At 38.4% G+C, this 14,943-nt stretch overlaps 1 protein-coding gene across 2 annotated transcripts in view; it reads left to right on the top strand.

Moving 5' to 3' along the window:
* Positions 1-782: 782 nt before the first annotated feature.
* The window catches only part of LOC140943849 (uncharacterized), a 32,829-nt gene continuing 18,668 nt past the window's right edge, over positions 783-14,943 (top strand). The window contains exons 1-2 of one of the 2 annotated variants that reach the window (XM_073392964.1): positions 783-922; positions 11,169-11,257. In XM_073392964.1, coding sequence (XP_073249065.1) covers positions 11,207-11,257 — 51 coding nt within the window. In that variant the 5' untranslated portion in view covers positions 783-922; positions 11,169-11,206. Of the gene's footprint in view, positions 923-9,082; positions 9,549-11,168; positions 11,258-14,943 lie in introns of those variants that run through there. The other variant, XM_073392963.1, reaches the window with a different exon arrangement.

Here is a 14,943-nt window from a genome sequence, read left to right as displayed (position 1 = left end):
GATTTATATTTTACGTTTTCCCGCCAAATTTGCTGGGTTCACCAAAGTTCCCGCGCGATCCAATATGGCGAATGATCGTTGATAGATGCTCTTGGGTTCCCCCCTGTAAAGGATCTTTTACCAGCTCTTCCTATACAATTTCATTGATCTCAGCCGCCATGAGCGCTTCGCAATCTCACTTTGCTTGGATTGGCTGAAAATCTTTAGTCGAAAAAGATAAAGAAACCAATAGCCAGAACAAACATTCATCATGTGGTGACCCAGGGTTAAGAGATTGAAGCTATCCCAGCAGGTTTTATTTTTCAGCCCAACATCAGTATACCTGACAGATTTTTCCTCTCCTCCAAACTCCATGAGGATCAAGTTAGCGTCCTATAAGGTTAAGGTTAAACCTGCCTTTGCGAAACAATGATGTAGATTTCCTGTACTGAGAATATATCCAAAGTCCAGCACTTATAAAAAAATAATAAATATATTAATCTATTTACCACTGGGTTACATGAACACAAAATAATATATAGCTAAGAGACATTCATCTACCTCAACTAAACTAATCTTATCTACATCTTATCGTTTTCTTTTTACGTCAATCCACTATATCTAGTATTCTGAATCAGGTCGTGTTAAATCAATTTTTAGAAGGTTAAGTTCAAACCTGCCCTTGCAGAACATCATTATGCATTCCTTGGGTGACTATCCAAAGTTCATTTTCAGTATTCGGGATAGCTGCTACAAATAAGAAGTTATTCCAAAGTTTTATTCATATCCAATCTGTCTTTTAGGCTCCAATCGTTTACTACCTAACACGCAGGCCGACTGAATAGAAGTTCCTCAGCAGTACTTTGGGTGTATGGACGCTTCGATTTAACGAGAAAAAATAGACGTAGTTGATTCAAGAACTAAACTCAGGAACGTTACTCAGGTAAGCCTAAGGTCCCAAATTTGCCCCCGTTTGATTTTGACCCTTTGTAGGGTAAATTTTTCTCTTTGATTTCTTGTAATTTTGACTTAGTATGAGGGAACGCCTTTACTCAGGTAAATGAAGAAGAAATAATAGTTTAAGATCATAATCTAACGGCACCTCCTAAGAAACACTTGCATCGTGATAAACTCGAGACAAACAGATAGGTAGGGATGAGGAGTTTTCCTTCTACAGCCACTAATTCTGAAAGCATTTAATTATTTTATCTTTCTTTCTACTCCAATGAGATAATTTTAGCTTTTCAATTCATCTCTGTGGAATGGCTTATTATTTATTATTTAAATTAATCGACCCTCAGAGCCTTGCCCTCTTTCTACATCGTATATCCCTCTCTGACACTCCTTCAGCTTGCTTGAGTTGTGTCCTCTCTAGTACTTACCAAACAACTAAATCACAAAGCGGTATGTCTTGAGGACATTGCCTTAAATTACGTTTTTGCCTTTATTCCTCTTTAAAAATCGTGTCAACCCCATCTTTATCACTGATTTAAAAGAAAGGTGCCACGCGGTGAATGTCTTAAGTTCAATAATGTACGTATTCCCAAAAGTTATTATTAAAACAAGAGATATTCTAAAGAAAAATGTTCCCAATGTTAGAACCAATAAATTTTGGTGGTAGCAAAACATTATTTCTCCGTGCGTTAAGTCTAGTATGTGTGGCGGTCTTTTGAAGGGGAACGCAAAAAGAGGTATCAATTTTGCAAGCGAAGGCGCGCGGTTTTGACCGTTCATCGGCTCGTTGCAACCTTGATTAGGCAGTGGTTTTGACCAAGTTTTCAGCCAGATCGTCCCTATACAAAAAAGTAAAGATACTTAGCAATACAAACATCGTAGCGTCAAGGCGTGTTTAAAGGAAATCGGCCTCACGTCCGATTGACGTGCGTCGCTCAACAACGCCTTTACTTAAGCTGCCTGTTTAAGGTGCACGAGAACGCGATAGCCACGCCCTAATCACCCTCTCCATCTTTAAATCCCATTCAAACTGCGCCTACCACGTCACGCAGGCTACAGTTACTCCGGAAACATCAACAAAACTATAGCTTTTACGATCATTATACGTTTCTGAGAAACTGCCCACCTACCCCTTCCCTAAGCCATCATAACACTTACTTCTCACCTAGGACAAAATGTTGGCTTAGGGAAGGGATAGACGGGCAGTTTCCCAAGAAACATATGATTATCCGTCTTTACGTTAGGGCCACTTGATACAAAAAATCATTTTAAAATGTATAGGCCACCTCTAAATTTCATTGTTTCTGATATCGATATATTTAGTATGGCAGCGCCTTTTGATTTCCTGGTCTTCATTCAGAAAATTGTGGAAGGTTATCGCTTGGCAATTAGAAACACTCCAACCCCATGTGGCTAGTTATGAGTAAAAGGTTCAGTTTTGCTCGAGATCTGTGACATCGGTATGTGCCTTTATAAACGCCCATAGATGCAGATCGGACGCGAATGTTATACAGTGTTGTTCTCGTGAAATGAAACATCCAGAAATGATCTATTTTAAAATTAAATGGATCGAGCAAATTAGCTGAGAGGGAGTTTATCGCCGACGGTTATTCTTAATTACCTTTTAGCCATTTATGGACCCATTTGCCTTGGTATTGCGTTTAACAGAAGTGAAATTTTATGGGACTCGAATACTACTAATTGATAGGCAGGAACTTTGATAATTATCCGACGAATTTAGAACCTTTGTATAGATTCTGAATCGCACTAAGCTCCCTTAGCAATGACTTCTAGGCATGGCGCATAATTTACCAATTATATAAATGACTAATCTGCGCGTGAATGAGAAATCTTAAAGCAATCAAGAAAGAGTAGCAGCTTACCTCGCTCTGAAAACGAAGATAAAGCAATTAATATTGGTAATATGAAATAATGAGTTTGAAACAAGGAAAAATAGAATTAAAACCAGGAGTAAATCGAATTAACCACAAGATATGCACTGAATGATTTTCAGAGGAAAATAGATTATAGATGATTGGTATGTAATTACAAGTTTACCTAACTCTGTGCTTTGAAATAATTTCCGCAGGCTGGCGGGTTGTTAGTAGGGCAGTGTAGTGTGTTTTCTACACAGCCTCATACATGACTCAAATGATTTTGTGGAGCGTTCAGATAAAGAGGTGCAACGCGAAATCACGTTTCAAGCCGTACTTGAAACGATCTCTAGCCTTTTCTGAATAAATTGTAGGACTTATTTGATGGTTTAAATTCGCGGGAAAAAAGCTTAAACTGGAATACACTTGTGTGTGAAAACGCCAAGACACGATTTCAAGGGTTACGGGCTCCTGAAAGAGGCTAAAAACTCATCCCCTCTTCAAGCCAACCGCCGCATCGTCGTTAAGTACACCATCCTATCTGAATGATTGGGACATAAAAGGGTGAACTCAAATTGATCAATTTTGACGGACGAACAAGAGTGGAATCGAACATTCTCCGTGTATGCTTTGCTCTAAATATGTTTACTAAGTGCATTGAATTGTTTCAAATGTAAGTTTCCTTGTAGCATACGCTATATGCTTTTGTTCTTATTGAGAGTAAACAATGTAAAGTTATTTTGGATGACCAAATTTAAAATGGCTTAGGACATGGTTTAGAAAGGGGCATCGATTAACCGCATTTCAAAAACTAGCCCTAGGATTTTTTTAGCGGGATACAAACAAGAACTTTCTGTCCATCTTATATTTTATTTTTTATTTTTTTATTTTTTTTTTTTCAGTTACAGTTTTGAAATCTCTGTGACAAGGCTACTTGAAATACCTTTGCTTGATATACCATGATATTGAAAACAAAAAAATGGCGCGATATTTATATGCCATCAAAGACTGCCGCGCCGCACCTAGCTAATTCAGTTGCCCTGGAAAATTTAAAAATCAGTTAAAATTTTCTCAGTAAGACAAATTCTGTTTCAAAATGTTTAGTCTAATTGCATTAAAACCAAAAAAGTGTTTCAAATTCAACTTCCCGCAGTTTTATCAAAATAATGACTTCAATATTTACTCTAAACAGCGCTTGAACAAAGAATTAAAAGAAGAACTCAAAAGAAGTTAGAGCAGTATCACTGCCTAGATAGTGAAAAGTTTTTATAATTATATACTCCTCTCCCATTAGCCACGCCCTCAACAACTACATTCTGAGCGACCGGATCAGGCGGGTACCAAGCTGACTTGAGAAATCAATTAAGCAATTAAGCCAGGTTAAACCTGCCATTGCAAGACAACGTTATTTGTTGTTTTGGAGGGTGTATCCCAAGTTCATATGAATTCCACGCTGAAAATTACTGTATTGAGAACAAACAAGGATTTTTAAGCTAGGCATGTGCCAAACAACGTATATGTAATCCTTCTACACTGTGGACTGACTGACTTTTTAGTGAAAATTAATTCTAATTGACTATCAAAGCAAAGTTTTCCAGTAAGAAATTCCCTTATCAGGGCACGAAGCAAATTCAGCATCGTGCAATGGAATCTCGATAGCAAAGCGACTTCTTTGTGTTAACTTTACCATGTTTTTAATATGGATTCGAAAACAATCCTCATTCTCAATTGCTGTTCGTACAATTTCTTTGAGATAAAGGAAGACAAGACGCGAATATTTGGGTGACATTGCGAGTTCAACACATCACAAAGATAAGCTTCAATTGGTCAAGCAAATACTCAGTGCTCTAAAATGACACTGTATATTTTTGAAAAAAACAAACAAACAAACACAGAAAGAAAGAGAGAACTAACTTTTACTCTAACTGAGAAGTTAGTGTTAATGTTAGGTTAGATGATGGGTAGGTGGGCAGTTTCCCAAGAACGTGTAATGATCCCACTTATTTCAATGTGTTTTACTGAGATACGCTAGAGCAGAAGAACTAAACTCAACGGGAATGGTATAAAAAAGCTGGCCTCCTGTCAAAGCCCTGAGCAAATTTAGTTAAGTTAAGGCGGTTTTCAAGGTTTTTGACTAGATTTCTGACTAGAATAAGTGATTTATTCACTCTTTTGTAGTAGGTCAAAATTATACAGTCACCAATAATTCACCGTTTATGACAACTCTTTCATCATACAAACATAAAGTTTTGGAGTTTCTCTAAATTTACTCATTTTTTTCGATTTCCCTTGAGCAATCATTTCAGCGTAAAATAAATGCTGTCACATGCCGGGCTCTTGTTCTTTCGTCTGTTTGTCAGCCTCCTTGTTGATCTAATATTTGATATATCCACTACAAGTGTTTTTCTCGTGCTTAAATCGAATCTCCTTGGCCCATGGCACTACTTCACTGACACTTTTGTGACACCCTTTAATTCTTCACTCAGGTTACTTTCAGAACTGACAAATCAACTGAGTAAGATCTAAGCAGGCAATTTCAAGAATGAACTCTCAAACCATAATAATAATAATGATAAAATAATAGTAATTATTATTATTATTATTATTATTATTATTATTATTATTATTATTATTATATAACTATTATTTTTAACCAAGAGACTCTCTCACTAGGGTCGGTGATTTTCAGAGAGGTCCTGAAAAAAATTACGTGAAAGACAAAAAGCCATTAATATACCACCAAACTAGACAACAAACCAGTTGACAGATGACTAGTAGAGATGAGTCGGCTCACAGAAAGTAGCAGCAACCTTACCTACTTCAGTCTTGATATCTGCCACTGGAAAAAAAATCACACAAAAATTATTCGAAAAATCTACCATGACTAGCTTCGTCTATGACTGAAAAGGTTGAAGAAACGTGAAGAACAACTTACAACTCGTTATATTTCCTACAGTAAGAACTTTTCGAAATTTCGAAAGTAAAACATTATTATAAGAGGAGATGTAACTTGTATTTTTGAGGCCGTTATTATTCACCACCAAGAATGACATTCCTGTTTAATCGGTTTTATCTTAAGAGAGCCAAAGTACGCATTTTTTTAGAGTGAATATTCTAGCAAATGTCAGTCAACTTAATTTTCTATGTTTCAGCAGTCACTCAATGGTTTTATTTATTTCTGTACTGTACAAAGAAAGTTGATTTTTTTTTCCAGTAATTAAAATATGGCCAAATGAGGTTAATAGAGAGAGACCTAACTTCAAACAAACTAACGTCTACCATTTTACTGACCCGAGGAAATGACAATTTCTGGCTGAGGTTTAACTACAACCCAACATGTAAAGCTTTTTAACAAGCACACACCATAATAAACATTAGGCAACACCTGCGCGAGCAACTGGAATTTTCAACCCGAAGTACTACCAACGCTAGCAGTAGCTACCTAAAACCATAAGATGATCATAGGGCGACTAATACGTAACTGTATATAGTTAAGAAATTGGCTTCTCCGTACTGGGCGACGTCTGGACGTCTGACTGATACGAATGGACGCATGGTGTTAGTAGCAAGAGAGGATTAACATTTATTCGTGCCCCATCCGTATATTGGCGCCAAATTTCTATCCAAGATGGCGCGCAGTTTCGCTGCTTCTGTTCTTTTCAGTTTCTTTCTTTTATTGCTGTAATAGTTGTCCTCGTGCTTATGTTTACATAATCCCAGTTGACACATTTAAAGCAACGATGGAAGCACACAGAAGAATAAGCGCAGAAAAAAAAATTATTAATAAATGGCGAGCTTTTTTCGTCTTTATTGTAATGCTTACCATCGTTGTGTCGCACGTGCAACATCGTGGGATTATCCAAACATAAGCTCAAGCACAAGAATTGGGCGTTTATGCTTGCGTCCGAAAGATTTACACCACTTAAATTTTCCTTTTTTTGCTTAAGCGTGTGCTTATTCATGCCTTGTACGTGCAAACGTTTTTTTATACGTAAGACTTCTCTGGAAACCACATATCATTCGCGTTTTCTACGCTGGTAGGTCACGCTCAGTCAAAACTGCTTGCTGATTATACACAGCTAGCTATCAGCCCTAAGATCGGACATGAAACCAAAAGAAAAAAACATATTTTAAACTCTTTTTGTAATTAAAGGAACAAAACAAGCCTGTGTTTTAGCGTTTCTAGCTGGACTGATACTCTGCATGGTTAAAGCAAAGCGAATTCACAAGACAGACTTCACGTGAACCTTTTTTATTTATTTGGTAGTGGCGCTTTAGTGTAGGGGAGCGTTTCTGTGCAAAAACCTTAGTGGCGAAACCGCGGTACTACTTCGAAAGCCGTAAGTTATTAGGTAGGCCGAGCTGAGGTCCGAAGTAGCTTTATGCTACGTTATTTACTCTTTAAATGACTTGGACAGTGCGTGTAACTGAAAAACACGTTTGACACAGCAAAAACTGATGTCATTTCAATATTAAAGTCGTCCAAAATCAATGTTCAAGGGACCGGGTCACCGTAATTTCACTGATTTTACTTAATATCACTGATTGTCGACTGGAATTAGTAAGTTTTAAAAAGCCTGCAGCTTAGCCCACAAGTCTTTTACGGTCAAATAACGGAAGTTGACTTTTAAACTTCACACTGAATCGCACTTTTACACACTGAGATAAACTTGAAAGTGGGAGTTTCCCTTTTCGGCTTCAATTCATGTGTATCTTTTGTGTTCTCAGTTTCAGTTTCAATTGAGTTTTTATTGGTTATTTTGATACTTCAGTTATTTCTTTCCCCAGTTTGCAAATGCTGTTAGAATTCCACTATGTCCCCTTGGTACTAATGACTTTTGTACAGTAAAAATTCCGACGTGTTTCTGAAGCCGCAGTTAAACGTCTTAGTTGAACTTGTGAAGGAATTTTAGTTTCATTGAGAAGGAAAACCTATCAGTCAAGGAAGCTTGCTTTGTAAATTCACCATTACAAATGCGATCTTCTTTCAGTCAATCTACCCACGCATTTACTTCTTAACCGTTTTGAGGAGTTTTGTTGATCTAACTCTTTTGACGAAATCCTATAATGACTCTATAATGTAACCACTCAAGTATAATGAAACCTCTCTGTTTATTTGTTATTATTCTGCAAAAAGGAAATTTGGAAATGGCGATTTTTTTTTTTAAACTTTGGCCACTATAAGGAGTTCAAGGGTTAACCTACCATGCGTAGGATGCTATCAAACTAGTTTAAGTGTGCGTATCCCCATTGGGAATCCCCTATTAAGCCCCCTCTCTGAAATAAGCCTCCGTCTCTAATACGCCCCCCCTTTTTTCAGGGGAAGGAAAGGTACTAAGCTCCCCCTCTCTTTTAAGCCCATCCCCCCCTCCTCCCCTCCCCTCAACCTTATTATTCTTCACTAACAAATGATAGACTGTATAAATCAATCATGAATCAGTGACTGTAAACCTTCATTTGGACTGATCCGCGATGGTTTATTCACATGTTGGAAGTTCGGATTTGTTTTTGATCTTCAACTGCATGACCTCCAAATTCTTGTACTTGAACTTTTCCACTTTGCATTCTAGCTTTTTATGGCCAGAACTGATACCACCATCTTCGCTAAATTAAATAAGGCCCTCTCTCTAAAAAGCTTCCCCCCTCAGATACGGTATGTTTGAAATAAATAAGCCTGCCAATGTCTGCGGGGTATTGATTTAATATTAACTGGTATAAAGCCTTGTGCCTTGTGGCGTGAAAGTATTAAAGTCACACAACGACATTTCACGAGGGAGAAAAAGTAAATTATAGGACTTATAAAAAAATATTTTGGAAATACTGAACCGGGTTTTTTCAAAAGCCGTTATTCTTATACCAAATGCAATTTGTGATAATTTGTGGAAATTTTTGTGCAAAATAGCATTTGTTACGGCGTGATCTTCTAACAGCTCGATTTAAAAAATATCTGGTAAATAAGGGAGTAAATATTAAAAAAAAAAAAAAAAAGTGAAACATTTTGTAGTGGCTTGTTCTTCTACCTGTGATGTGCGATGGCCCATGGAGTTTTGTGGTGGCCCGTGGCAAATAATGAACTCTGGAGATTTCTTTGACACCTTGGAACTTTCACCCTCTACTTCGATGAAGTTTTTAAATTCTTGTCATGCTTAAGCTTACAAAAGTTAGGAGTTTAAAGAGGGTCTTTAAAGCGATCTGTCTGATCTCGTATACAACGTTAACGATGAGGAAACAAAGACTAAGTTTGCCGCGTTCGCTTATTATACAATCTATGTTCAATTTCTTGTGTTTTTCTTACAAGACATAATGGAAGCTGCACGATTTTTGCGTTACTTATCGTCATCTCGTGACTCTCACATCAACTTGAGGCTTGAATTCGAGACGTGACTCGCGCTTCAGCAATCTCGCCTCGAGCAAATTCCGAGGCTGACTTGTGATGCCAAATAGGCGTGTGACACTGCCGTGATGGGATAGGATGCCTTGTGATTACCTAGCGATCTTATAAATGTACCCAAGATGCCCGTGACTTTCAGTACTAGAGTTTCAGTTCCTTTTACCCTTTGGAAAATTCCCTCCCATTACAAAAGACGTTCTCAGATATCATCAATACAGCAAAGCGCTGAGACAATCGACGCTTTTAGCCCACGGCAAGCGAAGATACATTATTAAGAGGCGGAAAAGTTCCGGTCGCAGTCAATGCAGTACGTAGCATTCGAATCCAAGAAATTTCCTTGCGGAACACAGGTTAGCTTTACGGAATGTGTTTAGTATAAATGAATGTGTTAAATCTTTTCTACCTTTAGTCTCGTTAATCCAGTTTTAAAGTTCGCATACGCCGGTGTGTGACTGATCGACCATCATGAGTCTGGATACTGGCGAGCGGGGACTGCGAAAAGAACAGTGGAGAGAAAGAAAGCGGAAGCGAAGGAGAATTGTCTCTCCGCGTTTCTTCGCTTTCTTGGCTACGCCCCGCTCCCACTATCTGAAAGCCTTAAACAGGCTAAGAGACCAAGTCATCCTCCGATTACCCGAAGTCGCTTACCCAAGGGTCGGAACAACATGTAAATTTCTTTGTAACTATGGTATAGTTAAATCAAATTATGCTGCTATTAGGTTAAATCATGTAGATCAGAGCAAACTCAATAACGTAGCTGTAGTAGTAAGGCGTAGTATTCCGGATACACATGTTATCACGAGTTAATCTATCCGTGGCTTCTTAACAAGACCACTTGAACAAACAGCAGCAAATCGTAGCTTGATATTTCTTTGAGTGTGTGCAAAGCTTTCTCGTGTCGATCCTGTGAGCTTTTATCTATATTTCATACATTTTCATCTTCTTTTTGACTTTCATTTATTCATTTAAGTGTCGTCCAGGTTGTTCGAGGGGGAGGGTACCTTCACTGCTATAAAATTCACTTCCCATATTCCATATTTTCGCTTTTGGGGCTTCGCGAGGCCTCTTTGTGTCGACGGTGAGTTGCTACGGATAGGGAAAAAAGAAAGCGATTGCTTACTATAAAAAAATAAATGGCATTGCAGCCGCGAAGCCTCTGTGAAGAGAGTTCAGGGTGTACTTTGAGGTATTTAGTCTATAGTGGAACTTTTTCTTTGGAACACCTCTATTCGAGGGACACCTTTATTTAGGGGACACAAAATTTGGTCCCGGAAAAAAGTTCACATAATCTTTGCATTTATTACCTCTATTGAGGGGACACCTCTATTCAGGGGCAAGAAAAAGGGACACTTTGTCTGGGTCCCGAAAACCGGGTTTAACATCATTCAGGGGACACTTTAGACCTCAAAATTAAAAAGTGACTGACCACAAACATCGTTAAGGGAAAAATATTTTGCTTGTTGGCTAATTATTAACAAACCCTTATACCAAACCTCCATTCAGGGGACACGCTATTTTGGGGACACTTGCCTTGGTCCCGAGGGTGTACCCCGAATAGAGGTTCCCCTGTAATTTCTTTAACGTTTATCGGTGTTGTACCCCCTCCCCCCCCCCCCCCCCTCAGCTCCCTGCCACCTGGTGGCCTAACCTCTGATAACTGCGCGTACCTTCCTAGCGTCCTTCCTCGAGTGACTGAAGTTCTGAGTCCCGTAATATCCCTTACCAATTCTTCTTTGGTTTCAACGTGACTCAAATTGACATAATTATACCACTTAAAGTTACTTAAGAACAACCTAATTAAGATTTGAGTAGTAACATGGAGATAATCTTAAAGATTATCTCATTACCATGGTTCCTCCTTTTTGGCGAAATATAATCAAAACACAACACTTAAAATATGCAATGACGTCATCGTTATAATATCGAGGGAAAATTCCCGTGTTCACGTGGGTTCAAACTTCATTTTGCAGCGGTAGCAAAATTCTTCAACTGTGTCGACGGCAAAAGTATGCTGTGCATGTATGTCAGAGCTGTAGTTTTTGGATGTATCTTCGTAACGGTGAGTACAGTTTCAATTTCGCTTTATTTTAGCTTTAGGATAAATCTTGTGTGCTTCTTATGATGTATTGTGGTGAGAAGGAGAGCTTTTTAGATTCATGTTTTTAGTCACCTCTGTTTCAACACGAAAGGCTAGTGAAGTGGTCGCTGCCTTATAATTTACTTCCATTTGCTTTGTTCCTTCGCTTATCGCTTTAACACACTTTAGGGAAGGCCTGTAGAAGCAATTTAGAATTAAATATTTCTAAAAACAAGAGCATTTTTTTCAACATAGGCTTCATGTGCAAGCCTGTGCATGGCTGTAATTTGATGTTTGTAATAAACATCATCGGTTGTTAATTTCACTTGCGACCGAAATGAAACGAACAAGTTGTTTTTAAAATCCATATTTGTGTATGAACTGATCTTAATCGTGTTCAGTTCGGTTGAGTCTGCGGTTTTTCGCTTGTGAATCAACCTTTTCAGTTCGTAAGTTTTCGAACAGAAGCTTCGTGCGAACGCAAAAAAGCACATGGCTCCGAAGCTCTGAAACATAATCTCGGACAGGAGACCACCACGACAGTATCAACCCGATACTGTTTTCGGGCCGCAACTCGCCATAAAAATTATGAATTTTGCGCTTAGAAATCATGGTATATTTAAGGCTGATAGTCCAGTTCCTTGCAAAGAATAGACGCAATGTTTGTGATCGATAGGTGGGTATGTTTTGATTCGCGATTTGCATCGATTAAACATTAACGTGTATACATATCAACGTACAAGCGATAATTTACACATTTGTCGTTTTCAGCTTCGTTTAATATCTGTCTTGTTTAGAAATACAAAGCGCGATAGGATTGAACTGTTGATAAAAACAACGCAAAAGCCGTTATTCGGAGCAGAAATTAATGGACCTTTTAACTTTGCCTGAGGACAAATTCATTTGACAAATCGCTTTTATTTGCTCTATATGAATTGTGCACGCATCAGTCAGGCGGAATAAGATCAAAGAAAAGATAGCGCGTGAATACAGACATAAAGGATGATTCCCTCGTAATTGTTCTTTGGTTTTCTTCATGTTTTCTTCCAGATACTAGGCTTAAACTGCTAGCAAATGGTTCATTTTGCCAGCTAGCACTGTCGGCCATTTGAGGCGCCTCCCACTTTGCATAAGTTTAAACTTGTCTGCTTGTGGAACAATAACTTAATAATAGAACTTCCAATTAGCCTTTGAATTCGCTTCATTGCTGCTCTTTGAAACACCAGTTGCGTGAAAACTGCACAAAGAAAAGCAAAAGCCGTAGAATGTTTACTTTATTGTGCTCTTTACAACACTACCGCTCGCTGAGCGACTCGTGCAAGCCCTGGTTTTGGCGTGCCGCGCTCGAGACAAACAGTGACTGCAGTACTCCTAATACACAATACATTATGAGGGCAATGGCTGTAAAATAGGCGGTAGAAATTTTACTAACAGAAGAACTCACAGTGGGACAGCGCTCCGGATCAAAAGGTTCAACTTTTGTATCAAAATTCACACAAAAGGAACAACATAGTTGAAATTGTTCGCCACCTGTGCGCAAGCCAGGAGTGATGCCATAAAAATTATTTGTTTATATCGCTTCCCTGATCTTTTGGAAATATAATTGAAAATTGCAATTAGACCGGAATTGCAGCCACAAATGCTAAAAAAAAAATTCGGCGAGTTCTCACCGTTATTTGGGAAGAAATAAAAAGCTATTTAGTGAATATTGCAGATATTGGCCATGGTTCTTTTTATGTTTCAGCGACGTCTGACCAGATTTACAGTTCAAAACGTCTTGTTCTTTTTTTGAGGATCAAATTGCCCGAAGAGGCGGAAATTCCAATGGCCTTAACATCTTTAATTATGGAACTGAAATTTCAACACTAAATGAGAATTTGAAGTATGGCGATTACGGCAGTATTGAGACCCCAAAACTAATTAGCGACTACGCAAGACTCAGTCACAAGTTTTAAGTTTTGAATTTCTCGGTCATCCAGTTGTGAGATTAAAGTAAAGCAGTCAGTGATTTTAAGATTACTTTTTGTCTTCGATTTTTAAAATCAAGGACAAGAAATCGCTCCAAGTTGCGTGTTTGCAGTGACAAATTTCACAACCGGAAATCATACATTCGTGATCCGCACGGCGGGTATTCGTTTTCCCATAGGAATATATGTCGTCATGTTACGAGAATTACTATCACAAGCACGTATCGCTATTCTAATATGATAGTTTATGCCTTAAAATTGGCGTAGAACGCTTATATAATGTAATGCTATGGGCAAGCCGCCAGGTATTACATAGACTATTTTTAAGTAAACAGGTCGAGATGACCGTAAGATCCAAAAGCGTAGGATCAAGTGATAAACACGGGAAACCGACGTACTTCAAAACTTGACGGAAATCTACAAAACGAAATATGTAAATACAAGTTGATGTCCTGTTGAGAAATGACATTGTTAATTTTGATCACTGAGTGATATCAAAGTGTCTGACATTACTTAATTCTGTAGTGCTCGAGTGAATCAGTAATCAGTGCTGCCTTCGATTTACGACCAGTCGCACAGGGCACGAACTGCGTCGTCTTAGGCGTTAACAAAACCTGGATAAGATCGGATCGGATCTACTCTTGTATCTCACTAAATGACAAAAGGTAAGAGATAGGGTCACTGAGAATGGTCCAATACGATCCTATCCAGGTCTTCCAACGGCCCATCGTCTAGCACAAGCAATGTCAGAAAATTGAACCTCTGGGACACTCGCAACCAGTAAAAATTTTATTAATATTTATCATAACACGTCCTGTGTAGGTTAAACACTTCACATGTGGCAAAATTACATGGTCTGAAACTCATTCCTAGAGGAACCCAGGGAACTATCAGAGTCGGATTCGGCCCGGATGCTATTTTTAAAAGACGATATGACAAAAAACGTTACGTCCAGTCCTTATCCAACAAACCCTTTGGCAAACACATACACAGTAATAAAGCTAGGAGGTTTCATGTGAATGGGTACACAGACTCCAGAAGGTAGATCAACCTTGAAAAAACTTGTCATTTAATAAATGATAAGGCTTGGGACTTTACTGTGGACTTAAAATCGTGTAGAAATCATCTTGCATCAAATCAGTTTCATAGCAACACAAAGCTAAGATAAACTTTTCGTGGTTGCTGATCATATTGGTCTAAAGGAAATTAATGACAAAAATTAGTTGAGACAGCGTAAATTTATAACGGCTTTGTTTTTTGTTTACTCGCATGGCCTGACAGACTCTTTGATGTAACCAGTCAAGTGAGTTTTCTTTTGTCCTACTCTTATATTGTAAGTTCTTTCTTGTTCTGTGGACAAAATTTTATGGTGTGACCATTTCAGTGAGGCACTGTAACTACTCTCGGATCTTTTAGTGTCAGTTTGTCGACAATAAACTAGGGTAATAATGACAAACGTAGGATTCGTTCTTTAAAAGGCGGTAGCGACTACAGGTATTTCACCAAAACTTGAAAGTAAGTCGCCTTCAATTCAACACAGAAAGAGGTTTACATCCGGTCTTTCAATCGAATGGCCCCAAGCGTGGTTTCATTTTGTAAGGAACTAATCGAAGTGCAGGAGGCAAGACACCCTGAAAGAAGCATCATGGTGGATTTCAACAACAACTTCATTCCTCTAAGCATTGTGGGTAATGACAATTT

The sequence above is a fragment of the Porites lutea genome, chromosome 7 (genome assembly GCF_958299795.1).
Source record: "Porites lutea chromosome 7, jaPorLute2.1, whole genome shotgun sequence".
Taxonomy (NCBI): Eukaryota; Metazoa; Cnidaria; class Anthozoa; order Scleractinia; family Poritidae; genus Porites; species Porites lutea.
Note: the sequence above shows the minus strand (reverse complement) of the source record. Positions and strands in the feature narration are given on the sequence as shown.